The sequence below is a fragment of the Myodes glareolus genome, chromosome 9 (assembly GCF_982192425.1).
Source record: "Myodes glareolus chromosome 9, mMyoGla1.1, whole genome shotgun sequence".
NCBI classification, from domain to species: Eukaryota; Metazoa; Chordata; class Mammalia; order Rodentia; family Cricetidae; genus Myodes; species Myodes glareolus.
In genome coordinates this window covers 90,104,128-90,127,632 of record NC_142034.1, presented here as the reverse complement: position 1 = coordinate 90,127,632, position 23,505 = coordinate 90,104,128, and the positions used below count along the sequence as shown (strand labels likewise).

The 23,505-nt window shown below is 48.6% G+C and overlaps 1 protein-coding gene across 4 annotated transcripts in view; it reads right to left on the bottom strand.

Moving 5' to 3' along the window:
* The window catches only part of Kcnip1 (potassium voltage-gated channel interacting protein 1), a 378,573-nt gene that overhangs the window by 196,463 nt on the left and 158,605 nt on the right, over nucleotides 1–23,505 (bottom strand). Inside the window, exon 1 of one of the 4 annotated variants that reach the window (XM_048436020.3) lies at nucleotides 22,407–22,752. The exons of 2 other annotated variants lie outside the window; for them this stretch is intronic. In XM_048436020.3, coding sequence (XP_048291977.1) covers nucleotides 22,407–22,467 — 61 coding nt within the window. In that variant the 5' untranslated portion in view covers nucleotides 22,468–22,752. Of the gene's footprint in view, nucleotides 1–22,406; nucleotides 22,753–23,505 lie in introns of those variants that run through there. One more of the 4 variants, XM_048436022.3, reaches the window with a different exon arrangement.

The following is a 23,505-nucleotide window of genomic DNA, read 5'->3' as shown; positions in this document are numbered from 1 at the left end:
TCCTGCGGAAGTCTGAGGTTTTTGCCACCCACACAATGAGGATAACCACAGAACAATCGCAGGGGTCCCCAAGAGAACACAGCGCACTGATGACAGAAGCAGGAGTAGCGACAGCTACTGATGATTGTTCAGGTTGGATAAACCTCATGTCCTTGAAGAAGGCAGTGACACATTTACTTTCTGCTGGCCCAGCATCCACTGCTCTTCTAGCAAGAGGCCTTACTTCTCCAAAGCCCAGCAACATCAACCACATAGATATTTCTTGGTAGTTAAGTTTTTGAGCCGTTCTGGGGAGGAACTAGTTTTCCTGAGCCTACATTGTACCCCAGCACTCAATACAACATGTCTCATTTACCGTTCATACCAGACAGGAAGGGCAGCCCTATTCCTACAGAAAAGGAAGGTTTCAGCAGCTCCCTACTTCAGTCTAGTTGATGCTGGGGGATGCTGTGAGGCTCTCATGGGCTTTCCAAACACTATCCAACTCCCTGGAGAAGCCGCTCACACATATAGCTTATTTCTTGAACACACGACTGGGACATTACAATGCGAGGGCAGGAGGGATAGTTGGGAAAAGAGAGTAGGGATCCTGAGCCTTGGTTTCCAGAGCCAACTCGGGGTGGAATCGTCTAGCTGGATGTAGGTGTCCTCTGGGACAGTCCTCAGGCAAAATCATCTACTATCTCTGGCAGTCAAACCCTGCAACTCCCAGAGAACTCTCAAGCCATTTCAAATCCTCCAGCTCACAAATATCATGCCCTGACCCTCCTGATGTGCAATGAAGGGTAACCGAACAGAAGAACGACCCTTTTAAAATGTTCATGTAAATAATTGCAAGATGATGCTCATTTACAAATCTATTAATATCAACCTTGTCCCCCCCAAAATAAATGCTACGTGACATTAGTGACATCATGACTCCTAAAATAAACACATTTGCTTTTTTTTTTTTTAAATAATACTCTCAGAGTTACTAGGAACCCAAGGACAAATAGATGGAAATACAGTTGTCCTGAGATGTGCATCATGGAGGTGAGTTTGTGAGTGTGTCTGAACAATGCAAACTTACAGTGCAACCTCCCGCACACAACAGGTCTCCAGGGGACACGCTCTCAGAGGGTACCACCGTAACATAACCAGTGGTCACCTGCCATGGTTACAGAGTATTTCTGAACAGTTTTAAAGGCCAGTGCCAACAGAGTTGCCTGTTTCTGCCATGGCTATGAGCTGCTGCTGCCGCTGCTGCTGTTGCTGCTGCTGCTGCTGCTGCTGCTGGCAAGCGGCTATGCCACACGCTGGGTCCTCACGACAGCTGCGAGCATTCATACCCTCCCACCCCCGCCATGAGCTAATAGAGGATTTGCAATGAGAGGCAGTCTACGAAAGCTTCACAAAGGTACAGGGTCAGTGCCAGAATTCTCATCCATGACCTCCAGATGCTTAGATCTATGATTGTTCTGGCCAACAGCCCGGGCAGACTCAGTTTACTTCAGCTCCGTAAACATCACTTCATTCATTCAGTTAATTCGTGACTTCTGCACTAAAAATATTTAAACATTTATTTATTGGGGGGGGGAGGCAGGGTAGGGTGTTGTGTGTGCTACTGAATATGTGTGGCATCCCAGAGGACAATGTCCAGGAGTTAATTCTCTCCATTTACCATATGGGTCCCAGGCTTTGAACTTAGGTCATCAGGCTTGGCGATTAACCTATTTACCAGCTGAGGCTTCTTGCTACCCTCGTGTCTTTGTTTGTTTGTTTTTTTAAAAAAAATAACAATGCAAAATACTTGCAAATAGGGATATGTCTAACTTCAGCTCCTGCCATATGCCAGAGACTTTGGTGTAGAGGTTTGGCTTTTGATCTCAGTGTGTCGTGGCTTAGAGCTGTGTGTTGGACTGCTTGTGAGGGAGTTTGAAACAAGCAGCAAGCTCACCTAAGTTAGCTTTGGGATGAATGAGGGACCTGCCTGTGCTGTATCCCAAAGTGCAGGAGGCACTGGGTAAGTGGAAGGTGTGGGTTCCAGGCCACACAGAGGCATTCCAAACAGGAGGGACAAACGAAGAGGGACAATAGCTTAGTCATCTCTCCCAGATGCCATTCTACAGGCTTTGTTATCAATTTTCCAAATCTAGCAAAACTCTGAAACCCAGGAGGACAGATACCCAATTACATTGGGCATCTGTCCCAATCCCAAATGCATGTAACCTGAGTGTGGTGTGTAGGTGACACGGAGGAAAACGTTCGACCTCTGATACCAGCCAGCTCCACGGAGCTTGGGAAGATCAGAAAGCCAGGCTGAAACCCATCAGGCTTAATGGGAGCCCTCTCTATACATACACCGCCCCTGCCTGGCGCCCGTCTGTATTCAACCATAGAAGCCCGTGTTGCCAGGGAGGGTGGATAGAGACAACGGATTTGACTGGCTGAGTGAGTATGGCTAGGCTCTGGTCTCAGACCTGAAGGAGCCTTCCCACTTTGCAGCCACCAAGATTAACCAAATAGGACACAGAGTCCCTAGCGTTTGACTCAGAACTGCTGGGCTGCACTGGTAGCTTTTGCCCCTAGCTGTGGCTAAGATCTACACCTCAGTGGGACCACTCTTAGGAAACGCTGCAGATTGAGCTGGGACGTGGTGCATGGGGATCTTCAAGCAGGGCTGGGAGATGTGTCACTCCAGAGAAGCACCCCAGCTCTTTCTGACGTCCCAGCCATCCGTTTCCCTAGAGACTCTGACATGGAAGCAGGGTACAGGCGTGTGGTTTCTAATTCATGGACTCAGGAGGGAGACCCAGCCCATATAACCTGAACTATCACTCTCTCCCCAGGCTGAGAAGATGTGGTATACATTTCATAATTGCTCCCGTGACACATCCCACAGAGTCAGACTGCTGTCTCTGCCCCACTCCCACCTCAGAAGAAGCTACCAGAACACCCCGGCTTCTCCTCAGTTGCCTGAGGAGAAGGGGCTTGTCACATGTTTGGCTGGCGCTGCAATATTGCAGTCTGAGTCAGAGACGCACACGACAGGAAAGGTCGCAGGCTCCCAAATTAACTCGAGGAAAAACTGCCAATCAGCAAAGATGCACGCCTAGTTTGCAGGGAGGTCTTTCCTTCTGCCTCTGCATTTGAGGTGGGGAAGGCGCATGCATCCTGCTCAGAGACTAGCCCCCAACATACACTGCAGTGTTTCCCAGGAGACCATGGAACCTTGCTAAAGTGCAGGTGCTTTTTACAGGCTCCTTCCTCGTGCCAACCATTAGGGTAGGGTCTTATGAATCTCTTCATTTTACAGAAGGAAACAGGCTTAGCGAGGTTACGGTTAAGGAGTTTGTTCAGGATCACCTAACTGTTTAGTAGTGGAATTGGGCTTAGCAGCAGGTAACCTGCTGATGTGGGCTCTTACACCCTCTGTCTGAGACCCTTGGAGACCGGGAGCCACTAATAACACCCAGAAGCCTAGTTCTTGACCTTTGAGTCTTAACCCAATCTTGTACACACAGTGGGAACTCAGCACATTGGACACTCCAGAGCCAGTGCAGGTCCTCAGTGTCCAGCAAAGATCATGGCCAGAAACTTTCCCAACCACTTTTTACCAACAGAAGGCCCTTCATCAGTATAAGACGGAGCCAACTGAGGTACAGACATCCCCTTCCTTCCATGATCTACTTCTCTGAGCCATGTGTTCTGGAGGAGAGGAATCCCTGTCCCCTTTGACAAATTCAGAGAATGGGGCCATCTGGGGACAGCAGCCTTCACTGTATCAGGTCAACCAAGCCTCAGGTGGCTTGCACTGGACTAGGACGGGGAGTCACCACCTGGGGTGGCCACGAAAAAATTTCCTTTTCACCTCACACCTCGGTGGCTCCCCCTGGAAAGCAGACTGGCTGGAATCTAATTTCCTCTGGGCTTGACATTTCTTGAGCATCTATTCAGAATATTCAGGAAATGCGGCAAACACTCAAAGACATAGTTACCATGCACTAATTATGTTCTGAGTGCTTAATGGGAGTTATGTTACTGAAGCTTCCCAACGGCCGTGTATGATAGGTTCTTTCATCGCTGCAATTTCTATGTGACAGAACATAAGAAAGAAGTACAGGGTGGCCCGGGTCAACAAGGCTAGCAAGAGTAGGAAGCAAGATATAATCATTTTCAGTCTGGCTCCAGAGCCTAGAATGTTCACTCTGAGAGTCTTCTACTCCGTCTTTGAATTTTCAGGCACGGCTAAAAGATTCATGAGAGTCTGAGGTAAGTAGCATCCAATGGCGTGAGCTGAAATGCATGTAGCAGCTGAGCTGGCACATAGGCAGATTGGGGAGGGCCTTGGGCATAGCCTAAAGAGGTAAAGCAGGTGCTGCAGGTGACAGGTGGTAAAGGATGCCAGGCACAGGAAGAGACAGCAGATTTGCATTCAGCAAGATGGGCCTGGAGTCACCGGGAGGCTGATCTCTAAGAAGATTTGGACAAAATGAAGGGGCTACTTCAAGAAAGCCATGGATGCCCAAGAAGCCTGAAGGTGACTTTGTAGGTGGAGCTGAAGAGAAAAGGCAGGTTGTGGTTTATAGATATAGACACAGAAATAGACACAGAATATTATATATCTATATCTATCTATCTAATTTCTATCATCTATTTAATATATCCATATCTATCTATCTGTCTATCTACACACACACACACACACACACACACACACACACACACGTATATGTCTATATGGAGAGAGAGACAGTGAGGGAAGGAGGAAGGGATGGAGAGGGAGGTGTGATACAGCACTATAGTGGCTTGGCTTCAGGTGCAGGAGAAGGTAAGAAAGATTCTGGAGTCCTAGCTGGAGTTCTAGGAGGATGGGTGCTGCTTGTTGAGAAGATGGAGAGAGGACAGAAATGGCCTGGTGAGCCTGAGACCCTCAGCAGCAGACACCTAGATGTCACTAGTGATGCATGGCTGAAGCCCAAGGGAAAAATTGGTGCTCAAGTATTCGGTATTGTTAGCATTCAGGTAGATGCCGTGCAAGTATTTGGTATCATTAGCATTCAGGCAGGATGAGGTATTCCAGGAAGAGGGTGACTGAAGAGAGGACAGAAAAGTGATGGAGGGTTGGGCTTGTAGCTCTGGGCACCACCTCTGGTGAAAGAATGGGCAGAGGAAGAGGGAACTCATCCACTCTCTGCCTCTCTTCTACTCTGTAAGCCGTAGTCCTGGCAGGTAGGATTCCTAGGAGGGGGAGGGATTAGTCTCTTTCAGACTCAACTCAGAAGCAGCAAGCAAGCGGCCATAGTCCCCAAACCCTGCCTCTCTACTCTGGCTCCAGCCCAGGGTTTTCCAGCAGGCTCTGAATTGTGTAATTATCCATACAATAATCATGCCTGGCAGAAAGCTTCGACTTTCCTGGGGGAGGGCTTCCCAGCCACCAGCAGACTATTCTATACCTGGCTCTTGATCTGCGCAGGATCAACCAACAACCTGGGTGGGAGGGAGCCCAGGCAGCCTGTTTTGGGGGCAGGTGGGCACCTGTCAGATAGAGGTTCCGGGGGAACCTGTCAGATAGAGGTTCCGGGGGAACCTGTCAGCGCCAGTCAATTTGACTTCCTGGATGTCCACAGCTCCATTCTGGACGACTCCCACCTACAGGGTTCCCACCGTCTCCCACAGTCCTATTTAGGACTCAGAGGGAGGGAAAAAAAAATCCATCAACTCTGCACAAGCAGCTAATCAGTTTACTCGGTCGCCTGGGGTCTTCCAATGTAATTATAATTCTTACTAAGGCGCTGGCGAGTGTCAGAGGCATTTCAACAACGGTGGCGGATACGATAATCAAAGCGCCAGCATTCCTTTGTTCCACGTCTTGTACGGAGAGGTTCTCACGAGATCTGCTTTGGAGGGAAACTCCAAGACTGGGTTGCGTTCCTCTTGTTTCCTCCCAGAGCTGCCAGGAAGCCCCGCTTACAGCTGGAAGCAGAGTTGAGCCATGGATGTGGCTCCCGAGTGCATATAGCAGGCCAGAACAGCCTCGTGAGGGGCTTGAGTGTTACACAGGAGATGCTCCTGGCCGCTTCCCAGAGACCTCGCAAGGTGGCATTTACCTTGGCGAATTCCCCAGCCTCTGGCAGACAGCCGGGAGATTCGGAAGCCTGATTTTGCTGGCACATCCAGCAGGGTCCCATCTGTTAGGAGAATACTCCCGTTAACTCGGATCATGAGACCATGCTAGAAAACGCAGCGTACAGAACCAGGATGCCAAAGCTGCCAGGACCAGCATCATCTCTCTCTGAGGCAATGTGCAATCTTAGACTTATGGGGATAGTGGGTGAACCACTGGGATGCTTAATGGCATTGGGCTCTAGCCATCTGCTGCCTCTCCTTCTGCGGATGGAGGCATTCAACAGTAAGATCACATAGGCCTTTTGCCCCAAGAGGTTTGGTGTGAATCTTTTTCTGTTGACTTCTGCTTTCTGAGCTATCCAGGCTGACCAAGTGACATCTGAACTCATATTCTGGAAAGCCCCAACAGGACCCAGCTGATTTAGTGGTCATCCCTCAGTTACTGTTTGTGGCAGACCTGGATGTGTAGTCTTGCTCACCTCTCCCATTGTATGCTTCTCCGAGGTGGGTTGTTCTAGGGTTGGGCGTGGATCAGATTTCTTCTCCCTCATTGCAACTAGATGGAGCTGGGAAGTGTGATCCCTCAGTGGAATGTGAGCCCAAGTAGTATTTGCCTCTTTTAGGCTACAAAGGTGGTTATAAAATGGGGTGCCACTTCTTCACCTTTTCCTCAGCATGAAAGAGGCCCTGGGTTGATGGAATGACAGGTGGAAGGAGGCTGGGAGTCAGCAACTTGTGGAAGAAAGTTGCATGCATTGGAAAGACACAGACATTGTCCTAGGGAATGGTCAGTGAAATTTTGCTAATTAAGCCACTGAAACTTTGAGGTTTATTCGTTATGGCAGCCAGGGCTATTGGGTCTAAAGTATAAATTACTCTACGCCTCCCTCCTGAGAGTACAGTTGTCAGTCAATCTGAGCATTAAATGTTTTGAAAGAGTTCAGATTCGCATCCACACACCACCTCTTATCTAATTCCCAGAGGTGACCGAGGGTGTGTGCTGTGTGTGGATTTCACTCTTTCCAGCTGGCTCCTCTCCCAGATGTGAACTGATGCTCCTTGCGGATCCCGAGTCACAAATAGGATGTGGCTGGTGGGATTCTGAAAGGCTGGGGATTTGTACAAATAGACCAACTCACACATGACTAGAATGCTCTTACAACATTGAAGGGACGTTCTACACACCACATACACGCACACATGCATGCACATACATATGCACAAGGGAGCAAGGGTTGCAGAGAACAACAGGACAGCTTGTGCAGAGTAGAAGGAACTGGGAATGTGCACTTAGTCAGGACTGAAACACAGATAACGTTGCCCTCTCTCCCAGTTGGTAGTATCTGCGTGGAGCGCTGTCAAGAACGATCCTGAGGTCACACTCTATACAGAAGGAAAAGGTTCTGTGACGGGTGTTCAATATCTGCCATGAGTAATGAATGAGGGGGTGACGACACAAGCCAAGAATCGTCATATTTGTTACAGTCGTTAGACTTGTGATTGTAGAGAAACCTGACTGTGTCAAGTTCAGAGTCTGACCAAACCTCAGCAACACAAATAATTCTTAACCCTCAAACGCACGCCCACTGTCGAAGAGGTATCCTTCATTGCAGCATTCCAAGGAGGAAGGTTGCATCCTTATCTTACAAATGATGAACCTGAGGTTCAAATATAGTAGGCTTTTACCCAAGATCATACAGTCCATGAAGGCTTCCTGCCTTCTGAGTCTGTGCATGTCATCACATGGAGAGTCTCTGAATCAGGGGGAGGGGGCAATAGTGGCAGCCTGGAGTGCAGCATCTGTCTCCTGGCATGGTAGAGCAATGGTGGGGACAGGACAACCATGGAGAGAGTGTGTAGATGTCAGGCTTAGGCAGGGAGATTCATGAAGCCTTTATCTTTTGAGCTGGTTTGTGGTTCCCTGAAAATTTTGGAAGTCAGCCAGAAAAGGAGGGAATAGGAGAGAAAAAAAGATTCTTGCCTTGTCAATTTAAATGATGTGTGAGGGCCCAGGGAAAGGGAAGGAATGGGAGATCTGGCGATCAGAGCTGGCGTTTGACCTCCCAGTCCTTCAGGTTGGGTAGGAAACACCATTCCCAAGCCTCATCTTCCCCAAATGCCACATATTTGGTGGTGGGTACAGAATCTCAGACCTAAGGGGGCAAACACTGCTCCTTCCCTCCCAAGCTATGTGACCTTGGATTGTTCCTCACATCTCTATTCTGAAATTCCATTTTCTTATCTCTGAATCACAGATGGCAACACTCTCTGCCTCATGGGGTAGCCATTTAGTGAGACGATGTAGGGGAAGTGCCCAGCACAGTGTTTGTTGTTAGACACACAGTAGCACGTGTTCTCTCTCCGCACCTGTGCACACATCAAATGCCCTTTAAAGATTAACTACGCACGGAGCCCCTGTGTGGTATTAAAAATGTGAGGGTTTGCCCTGCCTCAGTTTCCACCCTTTGCAGAAGGTGTGTTGGTGCTTTGTAACCTGTCCATCACTCTTCGCCTCTCCTGCACCATGTCTTTGCTGGAGTTCTGTCTACCTGGCTCCCTTCTTCTACATCTGTTAACACGTACATTCCTAACATGTAAAAAAAAAAAAAAGAAGAAGAAGAAGAAAAGAAACCTCAGCAATTATCTCTCCCATGTGGACCGGCTATGTGCGCTCCCCGTGTTTACAATTTCTCTTTCAGACTCTTCCTTCCCCTCCCCCTCCTTTTCTTTCTTTCCTTCCTGATTTTGTTCCAAGACTTCAGGGGAACCGTAAATCAATTCCAGGGACATATAAAGGCTGCAGGCAGCTCTAGTCCCCAAACCACTTTGGTCTTTCCATTTCCTCCCTTTCAGGGCTGCCTGAGAGACGAATTCTCACCCGAGCTCCATTTTACACTTCATTTTCCATTATTTTCCCAAGGAGCTCATGTGGTCAGTATTACCAACCTCATGAGACTCGCGGAGAAACCAAGGCTCATCCAAAGTAGTAAGCTAAGGCCACACAGGCAGAGAAAGACCAGTCGGTAGCCACATCCTTGTTTTGCAGAATAGCCCTTGTCCAAAGGCCTAGGCTTATTCTCATCTTTCTCCATAATATATGATCTATTTGAAGGGTCCCATGGGCTCAGAATTATGGGGCCAGATACCCAAGACAAATGACAGCCATGCCTATTGCACCAGAGACACAAAGGTCTGGTTTGATTCACAAGTTGGTGCTTCAGTCTCTCCAGTAGGAATAGAAATAATAATTCTCAAGGGCTACACTTTCTTGTGCCCTTACTATGTGCCCCAAACCCCATGCAAATGCTATACTATGAGCATGCGGTTACAGGCAGACCCCGGATTATAGCAGCTTGACTCAGTGCTTTGTCAGCTTGGCTATGGGGTGGCAGTGACACACATTCAGTAGAAACCATATTTTGAGTTTGGATCGTTCATGAGCCAGCGAGATGCAGAATAACACTCTCTCAAGATGCTCCCAGCCAGCTCCAGATCATGGGAGGAAACCACCAGCTCCCTGCAGTGAGCTGTGTGGCTGAGCTCAGACGTTAGACAGGCTGAGTGGATTCAATACATTTTGATGTTTATAATATTTTTGGTTTAAAACAGTTTATCAGGGCATAGCTTTAACTTATGCTTAAAAACCTGTTTTTTATCTATATACAATTATCAGAGTGTTTTGGTGCCTCTAACTTGCCTACAGGGTGGACTGTGGAGCCACTGGCACTTGAAGTCACTTCTGCAGTGTATCCTAGGGTGGGTGGGGACTGAATGCCAAAGATATCTCCAGTCAGTGTATACCTCTTGTTTCCAGTGCACAGCTAGGTTACAAGGAGGGAGCCAGTGATACTCCAGAAGTGGCTAGTATGGGATGCCATCTCTCCACAGGTCCTTGTAATGAACTATCAAAGAATTAGTGCAGAGCTATGGTGGGGTCGGGGGAAGTCCTAGGAGTCAGGCCAGGCTGACACCTAAGGGTTCCCAGGGCACAGCTTTCCAAACTTGCCAGAAAAGAGTGGTTGCAGGGCCCAGACTGCCTTGGTGCTAATGCAAGTGTATTTTGAGGTGATGGGGAGCTGATACCAAATAACCACTGTGTATACTCAGGGATGAGACACTTCACTCTGGTGAGGATGTCGAAGAACACGGCCTGGGTCCTTCTGCAAGTATCTTCTGTCACTGCACAGGTATTTACTGCAGACATGACTGCAAATTGGACACAATATCATGCTGTGTGTTGGAATGCAAGTCAAGATGACAGCTATCCTGAAGTACAACTGCGTGGGGGAAGAAATCTCAAGGCATGGGATATTTGTCTTACTCTTTCCTCCTTATGACAAACACATACAGAGGAGGGGTTCAAGATGTGGGAGCTGCAAACCCCATGAAGCCCAAGACAGCGTAGTACAAAGGTAACGATTGTCCCAAATCCACCATTGCCCCTATCACCATTAATGTCACTCCACCAACAACACCATGACTCACACTTGCTTACTACCCACCTCACCTGTGCAGCCGCCACCATCACCGTCACCACCACCACCTCATTGTCAACAGCACTAACCCTACTACAGTTACCACCATTACTATTGACATTGTCATCTTGCGTCAACACAAATAGCACACATCTCATCACCAGTGCCATTAATACCATTGTCACCAACACTTATACCATCGTCAGTAACAGTATCCCTATAATACTCATCACTCTCTCTGATAACGTCATCTCCATCACCACCATCATCACTACCTCTATTACTACCGTTTTTAACAATATCACAACTATAGCCATCATTAACAACCGCTAGCCACAAGCATCATAACCGTCTTGAAAATCATCCCAACCACTATGACTGTTAGTCTGATAACAAACATCACCACTTGTCTTACAGCTTCATAAGCACTTACATTACATCAGTCCATGTAACAAGCTGGTGAGTGAGTCCCACGATTACTGTGAATCACAGACAAAGAGACTGATGTACAAGGAAGAACCCAACAACTCAATTAACAAGGACAGGCCTACAGTTCTGCCTCACCCAACAGACTGGACCAACTCTCAGCTATTTAGAATGGCCTCCAATATGCTACATTGCTCTAGACCAGCAGTTTTCAACCTGTGGGTCATGACCCTTTCACAGGGGTCACCTAAGTCCATCAGAAAACACAGATATTTGCATTACGATGCATGACAGTTCATAACTACAGTTGTGAAGTAACAATGTTATTTTCATTTATGGTTTATGGTTGGAGGTCACCACAACATAAGGAACTGTATTAAAGGGTCGCAGCATTAGAAGGATTGAGAATCACTGCTCTATACAATGCTCTGTGATGTCTTTATCTATGTATATGCTATGGGGGCCCAAAGGGATGCTAAATGTCATTGCCGTATGATTGCAATTAGGAATGTGGTCCTTGTGTATCACTCTGAGATATGGCTTCAAGTCACTAAGTGCCAACTTTGTGCCTAGAACTGGGTTAGACTTTGAGAATGGTAGAAAGAAAGGCCCAGGTTTTGAAAGAAGGATGCTGGTGTTAGAGAGACAAGCGTGTTCACAGGAATGTCCATATAAGAGGTCAAGACAACCAATGGCTAAGTCAAGTGGATAACCAACAAATAGATGCTTTGGAGGAGAGGAAGGGGAAGAAAAAGGGGAGAATGAATGACAGAGTAAATGTCTTTTTGCTCCCTTGCCATCTGCTACCTTCCAGGACCCGCCTTCTTGAATATGAGAAACTTGATTCTGGTCTTGGCTTCCATTCTCCTCCCATCTATTTCTGATAGTCATTCCATTGCCGGCCTCTGAGTCCCCAAAGCATAAGATAGCTCGTTTGGTTTCAATGCCTTCTTTTTTCCTGTTGCCGCCACCACTTTGCTCACATTGCTTCTTCTTCTCAGGACATCACTGACCTACCCACCTTCTGGGTTGAATCCTAGCTCTTTTGTTCAGCTTTCTTGCCACCTCCTTCAGGCATCTTTGGGTTCTCCAAGCTCTGCCTCTCAGGTAGAAATGCTCCCTCCCTCCTGCGGATCCCCATAGTGGTCCCCATTCTGTAGAGCAACAGCATGACACAAGAGATGCAGCCTAGCCCTGTGACTAAGCACACAGGCACTTGAGTCCAAGCATTGGGTCCAAGTCCTAACTCAGCCACTCATGAGAAAAGAGTGAACGGAACACCCTTGACTCTTCATGCCTTGGCAGAATGATTTCAGGACCCAGTGATAGGAACGACCTGAGGATGCTCATGTGTCTTATATAAAACATGTAGTATTTTATGCAGCCTCCACACATCCTTCTATGTACCCTAAAACATTTCCAGGTGACTCCTGCTACCTCAGAAAGCATCTACACGCCACTTTGTATGTGACATAGTGCTTGGTGTGTTATCAATTCAAGTTTTACCTTTTGAACTTTCATTTCTGACTATTTCCCACATGAGGTTGGTTGAATCTGAGGAAACAGAGCTCACAGATACGCAGTAATAACTCATCTACCCATTCTCTTTATTCTCCTGTCTGGAACTAGCATTTACACCCTCTTAAAGAGAACCAAACTGCTGGAGTGTTAGGTGACAACCTACAGCTTCTCTCCCCTCTGTGTTACTACCAGAGTGATGAGCCTCAAGGATAAAGGCTTCAGAGTCACTCAGATCCGGTGGCAATTCCTAGTCCTTCTGCCGGCACCTGGGGAACTTGGGCAATTCACTTCTTCCAGAGCCTCATCTCCCTTATCTACACGCACTTACTGTATATGAGATTGTATCTGTACAAAGTGCTTCTTTCCTCAGGGTGCTATAAGGCAGTGGTTCTCAACCTGTGGGTCCTGAACTTTTTGGGGTCCACTGGGGTCACCTAAGACTGCCAGAGAACACAGATGTCTATGGCTCATAACTAGCAAAATTACAGTTATGAAGTAGCAACAATGATAGTTTTATGGTTGGGAGTTACCACAACATTAGGAACTGTATTAAAGGGTCACAGCAGTGCCAGGGAGGTTGGGAACCCCTGCTCTAAGGGTTCCAGTGGTTTACAGCCTCAGAGCACAATGTCCAGGGCACAATGAGCCATGGAAACATCTTGCCTGGTTCCTCTGATTTCTATTCTAAGGACTATTTAGCTATCATTTTTACTCTTGTTATTCTGTTCACAGTGCACAGCCTCTGGTACACAGTAGGTGTCCAGTGCACCTTTCTTCTTGTTTTCTGATCCAATTCCAATACGGAGATGACAAAAGTCACATTCAAGATGTTCCTACAGCATCAAAGACACTGAATAAATGTGTTTTGACAACACATCATACTCAAAATTTATTACCAATGTAGTCATCATGGGAAGAAATTCAAATATTCATTGACTCTTTTAAAAAAATTATTTTTGTCTTGAATCGTCTCAATAGTTGTTAGTGGGCAGTTAAGAGATGACATCATTTTACATTAGGGTCTACGGGGCTTGGAGTTCTACTCCAATCCAGTTCTCATCGTGTACAAGGAAAGAAGGAAGGCAGTGGGCCCCCTGAAAGTACTCTGAGAGATGCCTGCTGAGCATGCACGATGGTGGTTAGCCTCTCCCTAGGATCAGAGGCCGGAATATGTTGCCTTGGAATCTGTCCTGGTATAAGATGACTTAGTGCCTTAATCACCAGCCATTCAGGAGCCCCCTCTAACCCCTTGTTTCCTACTCTACAAAGGATAATGCCACGACTGTAACAGAGACCAACTCTGTGGAAAGAGATTGCGGTGCCTACCCCCAGAGAGAGGCTGTTCAAGGCCCTGCAAAAGAAATTTGACTTTTATGCTTCAGGGCATTTCTTTATCCACTCAGACTCTACTAACTTCTATTAAGTTTTTCTGGCTTCACATCCCAGCTCAAAGGCTTTGCACATACATCCATCTTGCCAGCCTGCTTGGAGGTTCTGGGTGTTCTCCATGCCATCTCCTATGCAGGGAGGTCTCTAGTTACAAGCCACCAGGTTCTGTTGTGATCTCTGTCTTAGAAACAGGGTGGATGGAAGCTCAGAATCTCTCTGCACCACATTGTCAGGTGACATAAAACATGGGGAGAAAGCTAATGGCTGGCTGGTAGAATCTGGATCTGTCCTCTTGGCTGGACTACTACAAGGTTCAGTTCCTGTCACCCACATGGTGGCTTGTCACCCGCTGTAACTCCAGTTCCAGGGGTTCCAACACCCTCTTCTGGCCTCCCCAGCCTCCTCCATGCATGTGGAGCACATAAAGCATGCAGGTATACACATGTGCATAAAGTTCTAAAAATTAATGGGTATGCCTAGTCCTCCTCTCCTTCTTTATTAAAAAGAAAGAAGCTCTCAGTTGCAGAAATGCTAATCTCGGGCCACGGGATGAAATGATCCATATGAAGACAAGCAGACCCAGGGTTGTCAGCCGGGCTGACAGTCAAGTCAGCAGACCATGGACAGCGCATTTTCCTTCTTCACCTTTATCAGCCATAATAAGAAGCTTGAGTCAGAGGATTCCAGGGGTCCCTTCCAGCTTGATGCATCACCTTAGGTCATGTAATGTATGTATTTTTACAATGTGTGTTCTGGTCCACTGCTTCTCAGTGGACTTACAAGCCATCTGGGACTCTTGCTAACACACAGCTTAGAATTTTCTAGGGTTGAGTTGGCACCTGAGATTCTGCATTCCTACAAAATTCCCATCTGGGGTGAAGTTGCTGATCTGAGGCCATACTTTGACCAGCACAAACCCAGAGGATAATGAGCTACTTTGATTGCATTCTTCCTGTGTGCGGATCACACCTTGAACATATTATTCCACTTAATTCTGAATATTGAAGGAGATTCCTATCGGTGCTCCAGCTTTCTAGATTATATGGTAATGAAGGCTTACGTATACATTACCTGGCCAGAGTCATGAAGCTAGTGCATTGCAAAGAATTCAGATCCGCCTAAGCACAAAGCCATAAGTATGTGCTCATGGTGGCTGTGCCACATACATAAATGTGATCAGGCTTGAGCGAAGGGTGTCTGAGTAAGGAAAGAGCAGAAGAGAAGAATGCCATGTGTTTGCAAATGTACAGCAGCCTCTTGCAGCTGCCTGTTCTGCATGGATACCACTCAGAAACTGTTTGAACCCTCCTGCCCATCTAGACCATGGGGAAACCCCAAATTGGCTGCCTAGCACTGGAGGTCTGAGATCCTCACAGACTTGAAGATGCTTAAATAGTTACTCGATTCCTTCCCTGTCAGGCCGTGATGGCTGGAACAAAGGGAGAAAAAATCTAGTTCACATAAATGATTAGAGGAGAGAGGTTTAATCTTATTAATGAATTTGCTAATTGGCCTTCTGCCCCCAATCATTTCAAACTCCAGCTTTCATGGTGTCAGAGAAAATGGAAGCAGATCCAGGGGTGGTTTGAGACACGCTAAGAGTCTTTTTCTCGGTGCCTGCAGGCAGTTCACTTGCTCAGTATGGCTAATGAAAAGCTTCAGCCTATCCTTGAATGCTACTTCCTACACCCACACTCCCGTGCTGACGGCCCCCCCATGTTCCCCGGGCTCCTGCTATGAGGCCAGGAGGGAGGGGACTGATATGGAGCGTCCAAGCTTGGACTCTACCACTGGCTAGACCTAGGTTCTGCTGTTTTCTGGCCTTAGGGCCCCAGAAAAGCACTGCCCTTCTTAGAGCCTCAGTTTCCTCACCTGTAAAATGGGGACTACCACAGCATCTTGTCCTGCAGGGTTAAGGTCAAGCACCCTAGCAATGGGATGAGCAAGGTGCTGGCATCTGGTGGAGGCTGGGCCGGTTTGGGGTATTAGTGTTGGCCCTGAAAGCTGATCTATGTTTTCAGACCCTGTGGCTGGGAATTTCTGTTACCAACTGAACATAGGTTGTCTGTTGACAACTTCCCATAGGTGGGAATGGCTATGAAATGACCCAGAATGTCAGTGACCATAGCTATAATGGCTCTAGGTTCCTCGGGCATAAAGTCAGAGGCCACAGTTGAATGGAGCAGAGCATTCCTACAAATAGAGCAACACAAGAGGAGACTTTGTGACCTTGACCCAGTGGTCCAAACCGTCATGTGACTCTCTCTTGGCACTCTGATTCTAATGAGGTCTTATTCTTGCTTCTGAACAGGCTTTTAATAGGACCCGGAATAGCAAGAATTAATCCAAAGTATTACTGCCATGGCTAGCCAGCGCATGGGAAAAGAGCAATATCCCACCTGACTATGGCTACTTCTAGAAGGTGACCTACTTAAGATAGCACCTGGAGGGAGCTGAAGAGCAGAAACTAGTTTCTCTGAAAGCTCCAGGACCCTTGGTCTCTTGTTCTCCCTCTTTCCTTTCTAATTATGTCCCTTCCCTGCCTGATGGATGGGACCATCCGCTCCAGGAGCATTATGCAGAATGCTGCAGGCTTCTCCCCAGGCACGGACTTGGGTCTTGGATTTCTCCTCTGCACTGAAGTACTCCTGTGCTCCTTAGTCATCATGACACACACACACACACACACACACACACACACACACACACCAACCCATCCATTCTTTCCTCTGCACAGCCAACATTCATCAAGTCTAGACCAAGTGTCAGGCTTGACAGGGATTCTGGAATAAGAATCAGTCCCTGAGAGCCAGACACAGGGATAATTGTGTAAACCCATAATAATAGCCTTGATGTGTACCAGATAGTGTGTATGTTTGTACGTGTGTGTATGCATGAGTGTGTGTGTTTGTACGGAAGTGAGTGTATGTGTGCATGCGTGGGTATGTGCATGGGTGTATGTGTGCATGCGTGCGTGCCTGTGTGCGCTCATAGGTGTGTGTGTGTGTGTGTGTGTGCATGGGTATATGCATGGGTGTATGTGTGCATATGTGCGTGCATGTGTGCGCTCATAGGTGTGTGTGTGTATGTGTGTGTGTGTGTGCATGGGTATATGCATGGGTGTATGTGTGCATATGTGCATGCATGTGTGCGCTCATAGGTGTGTGTGCGTGTGTGGTGCAGCATCAATAGCCATGGGGGATAAGAGAAGGATGTGCTCTGTCCGCAGGAGTGTAGGGTGATGTTGAATGGGGCCTTGAAGAATATGTAGGAGTTTTCCAGGTGACTGGGGGATAGGGGTGGAAGAGCATGAAAAAAAGAAATAAAAAGGAAAAGAGGCATGACTGGTCATGGATTTCAGCACCAATTAGGAGAGGGGGGAAGGATAAAACGCAAAGAAAAGGAGAGGACGTGACTGGTCCTAGGTGTAGTGGAGGGGAAGGTTTATTATGGCTATGTGGGAGAGCATAGCCAGAGGCAGGGACATCTGGGGAAGTCCAGCGTGGACATGACCAGACTGCAAGAGGGGGACCAGCTGCAGCAGCCAGGAGGCCCAAAGGTACAAAAAGAGTGGATAACAGAAATGGTTAGAGTATATAGGGAAGGGCAGCCCAGGCCCTGGAGAAGGCTAGGGTAGGGGTTGTGTCCGGTATGCTAGCCAAGAGGGCCACGTAACTGGTAGAGACTAAGGGATGCAGAAAGAATCGGGGGGGGGAGGCAGGTCTGCTTTGATATGCTAAACACACACCTCAGCCATTTGTCCCAGGTTGGAAACCAAACAAGAGGGAGGTGCAAGAGCAGGAGTTGATCTTAGGCAGAAATGACACCAGGGAGCAATGTCAGAGCATAATTATGGGGTTGGCCAAGTGGACAAATGGACATGTAGACCAGGTAACAGTGGAACTGGAAAACAAGAGGTGACATTGGAGAAGAATCCCTGCCTTTCTTCCAGCAGAAGTCTGAAGCCAAGAGACATGCTGCTCTCCCTCCACTTTCCCTCCAGACACTACATACCGACCAGTAAGCAACACCTCCCAGGCCCTTCTAAGCTGTGTTCTAGGAGGTACTTCCAATGAGTTTTGCTACTGACTCTCAGCGCTAAAGTCTCCTGTGCCTTTGATTCTTCCACATTTTCCTGTGGGGTTGCTGTAGTTGACCCTCCCTGGAGCTGATGTTAAGAGCTTACTTTCCATCATGAAGCATTAAGAGGGTGGAAAGTTAAACTCTAGTGTTTAGAGTCTTTGGGAGGTTAGTGATTAGAATCCAATAAGGTCTTGGGAGTGAAGCCCCACCCCTGAGGGCTGGAGGCTTTAAAGGAAGAGAAGAAACCCCAATGGTACCGCCCACCCTGGGATGCCCTCTGCGTGTTTCAGGACTCCGCCAGCAAGGAGGCTACTAGTCACCAATGGGCTATCTTAACCTCTGATCTTTAGAGCTGTGGACCCAAATAAACTCTTTTTTTTTTAAAAAAAAAATTACTCAGTCTGTGGTCTTGTGTTATTGGCAGCCGCCATGAACTGAGACAAATGCCGAGGAACAGAAACCATGTAGCAAATCGTTACTGTTCTTCATAAAGAGACAGTCTTCTGCTACATCTTCCCCAGGACATCATCCTTCCTCCATGCACTCATTCATTCTTTTAAGATACAGTCATTTAATCACATACTTACTCCATCATCCTCTGCCGCTCATTTGATTATTTACTTGCTCCTTCATTCATTTTCCCCATTTATTGAGTCTCTTATTTGGGCAGCCATCCATCACTCCCTCACCTGCTAAGGAACACACTCACTCACACCATTATAAAGCATTTACTGGGCAAAGTCCTTCTAAGTAGACAAAGGGGTCTTAGTTTTTTGTCGGGTTCCTGGAACCGGACTGAAAGCACCTCTGGATTTAGGTAGCGTGTCCCTTTGCCCAATTCTTTTATGGATATCAGGAGTTGTGGAGTGGAAACACTGTTCTCAGCGCTTGCTTGCTGAATGGTAAACAGATTCAGTACACTTCATGGACAAAGCTAATTCGAAGCCAACAGACCAAATAACGGAATTCATTCAAGCAGAGGGACTGGTAACTGAAATTCCAGGGGTAAGCTAACTTTTGCTGTGGAGTCTGCAGTTCTTAGAAATAATGAGAGACCAACCATCTCCTTGGTAATAGCTTCCACTCGAAAACATTAGCTGAGTACCTACTATGTGCAAAGCCAGGGACTGTGAAGAAGGAGCCAGACACATTTCTGGCCCCCAAGAAGTCTATATTATGGTGATGAAGGGAGGGTTAGCAACTCCACTGACTGACTCCAAGCACGACTTGTGAGTCAGGAGAGCACACCAAAATCCCAAACAGGACAGAAAATGAAAGCTATGCTTTCCTTCAGTGCAAAGTTCTTAAATTACTTCAGATTTTGGCTGCTTTCGGGGAGTGCTTCCCGAGCACGAGGTCGGGCTAGGTGCTTTCTCTTCCCAGCACTAACCACACTAGATTGCCGCCCTGTTTGAAAGTCACGCTTGTATTTCCAAGTTGTCTTTAAGCACTTGGAGCTGTGGCTGAGTCAAGCCACACCAAGTCTGTGGTGTTTCAAGATCAGCCACAGTGCAGAGGTTTAGTGGGCCGTAGCAGAAGTTCAGCATCCTGGTGCCTGGTTTCTGGTCCTGCTTACTTGTACAGGGCTTGACAGGGGTTGAAAGACTGCTTGTAGGATAGCCTTATTCTGGGCACTGAGATGGCCTAAGCAGCGCAACCGCACACTGAGCAGACCTAGAAGTTGCTGACCACTGATCATGTAGCAGGGTCTGTGCGAAAGTACTTGCCTTCCATCATCCCCGAAACACACACACAGGCAACCCAACAGCTATTTTCAGATGGTAACCACTACTGCCCCTGATTCACAGCGGAAGAAAACAAGGCTTAGTCATGCAGCTAGTCAGTGGCCGAGCCTGGATTTGAACCCAGCAGGGAGACAGGTTCCTCTGTTGAAAGTCGCCACCACTCCTCTCCTGACTGCATCTAATTAGATCTGAGTCTGACAATCCAGAGATCAGAGCCGTGGCTCCAGTGACTGCACCGACAATAAAATCTTTAGAATCTGAGAGCCAAATAGAACCTGATAAAAATGTCCAGGAGAATGCCTCCCATTCGCAGAGATCAAAACACCAAAGGAGAAAGTGACCAGGGCAAGATAAGATTCATGTTCACGAGCCTCCCAGTGGATCCATGTTCATATTCTTAAGCCTCTTGTGCTTAAGGGTCTTATGCTGATTGTCATTCTGATGGACAGGACAGTGAGGCTGGACTCTGTCCTGGGGACAAATGCCTGGGGGACAGGTATATGGCTGCACTTGTGGACAGTTCAACTTGATGTCTACTGCTCTGAAGAGAAGAAGGGCTAGTGTGGGGACCCATTCAGTGAGCCTGGACTTTCCAGGAGCCACAGACACTCTTATAAAGATCAGATGAGAATGTCCAAATAAAACATGGTGCCAGGCACTCCGTGGTGGCACACACAGGGAGTGTTGATACACTTTCCTCTTTCTTAAGTTCCTAAAAAAGAGAAGGAAGTGCTGTGGCTCTGGAATCCTGCAGGTGCTGACCCCAGGCGACCTGGATTTGGGGCTGAGGGACTGGAATGGTAGAGGGTAACAATGGAGCCCTATGGCTCTCTGCGTCTCCTTGGTCACCACTTGTCCATGCTTTTGCTCTTACTACAGTCTCTCTTCTAGTGACTTCAGAAAGCACAGCGTGTGAGAAGAAGCACTCCCTCCTTCCACTAGTGGAAGCTAGCGTTCTCGTCCAGTTGATGTATGTGAAAATTGAGGCTTAAAGGAAGTGAGATTTTTTTTTTCCCATGGTCCAAGACTGAAGTGGCAGGACTGAGATTCACACCTACACTACACTGGATTATAGCCCCAGATCTCAAATGTGATGCCTGCCTGCCTCTCTAAGTGATACAGACCTTGTAGATTATTTTTTAAAGGAAAAAAAAAAAACAAACCTAAGTTAACTGTGCCCTACAGTCCTCTACATGGCTGGTGGGACCCACGTCCTCGTCCATCATCTCCTTCATGATGGGAGAGGAGGCTTGCATTGGTGTTGAATACCATCCCAGTGAAGCAGCACCTTGGGATCCAGAAGAGGCAGAGCTCAGAGCATGTAGACCCTCGGCCAAGGTCTGCACACCTGCCTTTCTCTGGGCTGCTGAAGAGCATCAGTGCCTTCCCTACAGGATTAAGGTGCCAACAAATAAGCAGAAGCCCCTTCCGATTCTGGGCTGCCATGCCAGCCTGGGCTCATCACCTGGGAATGATGCTCAGCCAGCTTGTCCCGCAGAACTGGACCAGAAACCTGACCCTTTCTTCCTGGGTAGCTCTATCTGTGAATCCAACCAAGATGAGAAGAAACGGGTCTGGCGAGGAGACTCACTGTGTGCTGGGGCCCCGCTATCAGCCAAGACAGCTCCGGTCACTAACTAGCATAAGGTGGGCACTGTGCCCCCACCTGTAGTCAGACTATGCTAAGTATCAGAACTTAGACATTTGAGTGTGAGGCTGTTTAGAATCTTTCTGCTGTCTGCAATGGAGTTTGAGCATTAAATAAACCAAGCCCATCATTGTCTTGATTGTTTCCAGTCTTTTTTATCCCTATAAGCAACTTTCTGTCTGTTGACCAAGAGGCCTGCATTGTGAGCCTTGGTCCAACAAGGTCACCCAACTCCACATGGATATTTGACAGCATGCCACAGCTGGAGAAAGGCAGCTGTGGAACAGGCTCCTGACAGGGGGATTCCAGGATATGTGAACTTTGTCTCCCCACTCCCACCTCCCCAGTCACCTCTTCACAGTTCTCCCCAACCCTGCCTCCCCACCCCCCCAAGTACTCAGACCTTAGCAGTACACACACCTTAGCCTAGGCGTGTTGTATTCTTTCCTGCAGCTTCCCCGTGTCCCAGGACCATGCCTGGGGATTCTGCCAACTAGATGTAGCCGATTCCTTTTGGCTTGCAGAGGTTTTAAGGGTGGACAGGCAAATCACTGTCTTCCCCCATGGTGAGGCTCTCAGGTCAGCACCTGGCAAAGCATGGCCATTCCCAAGGAGGCATTCATGAGTATAAGCACCCTTGTAGGATGCCAGAGGTTGCACCAACATCAGCCCTCACGGGAGCGCGAAGAACCAACCTCCCAACATTTCCGCCCAGCCCAGAGAACGCAGCTTTCTCCACCTGTGAATCCGCCTCGACCTACTCCCGTATATTTTCCAGAATAGAAGGGTTCAGCAGTCCCTGGAGGGGGCCAGTGCTCACCCTGACTGCTGCCCCTGGGTGGTCACACCAACCCTCCCACACGAGGTTCTTACTCCTTTGGAGACAAGAGGCTGTCCAGAACCTTCACTGTTAGGGGATTTGGAACTAAAGGAGACAGACATTGCATCCCAACACAACACCCAGTACCACTGAACCTCTCCAGGGGAGAAAACGGAGGACAGAGAACTTACCTTTAGAGGGTCGCCTTTGTTTGGTCTGCAGGGATGAGAAGGTGCCCATGACGGCCCCCATGGCAGCAAAGACTTGTGTGTGACTTGGGACCCCAGGCCCTGTCTCTCCCTTTCCCTGAAAAGAAATCGGTGTGGATTGCCCACTCTGAATTTGAGGAGAGGAAAAGCAAGAGAGCAAAAAGCCCCGGGAAGCTTGCCTGCAGCTTGGTATTCAGAGAGCGTGGGGCCGGGGTGCCGGGAGCTTCTGGCTGCTGCTGTCTTCAGCCGGGCACATGCACTGACTCCCAGGGCCAGCCGCTCGCGGGAGCCTTCGCTGGCGCCCCCCAGTGCGAGCACCCCACCGGACCTCTGGCCTCGCCGCTGAGGGCTGAGCCCCGAGCCCCGAAGCCTGCCTGGTGCTGGACACGGGGCCGGCGTGCCCGCCCGGCCGAGGCAGCCGAGCCCGCGCCGCGTGCGGTGCGGGAGCCGCGCTCCACCCGCCCCTGCTGCCGCCTGGCCGCTCCGCCCCGCTCTCGGGCTGGGTCTCAAGGGGCCGAGTACCAATCATGAATGAACGGCGCCGGGGACTGGCGCGGAGCTGAGCCGGGGTGCGCACCGGGCGATTGAGGTGGTAGAGGCAGCCGCGGGGACCCGCGGAGGGGCGGGGTGGGGACCCAGTCTTGCTGCCTGCACTGCACTACTCCTGGCTGTGCGGGACAGCGGGAATGCCCTCCTGGACTGACAGACCTGGGGACCTGGCTGGTTGGTGCAGTTTGAGAAGGGGTCAGCAGGAGGCCCCCAGTTTGAAGGTGAATGTAGGTGAGTGTGAGAGGGGTGTGTGTATCTCGGAGGGCATTGAGATTTCATTTGACTTGAGAGAAAATCACAGTTAACCACTGCTTGCCTGTTGGGGGTAAGGAAAGTCTACCCCACCCATGAAGAAGGGCTCCCCTAAACTCTCTAGAAGGTGTTGGGGATCGGCTGAGTCCCCTCCAAGTCCAGGGCTCATTTCTAGGGAGAGGGAAGTAGGGAGAGGGAAGTAGCTGCGGGTCTCCTTAGGCCCTTGTTGCCCCTCCTCCTCTTCTATGTCTCCTCTTTCTTTCTCTGTTTGCTCTCTCAC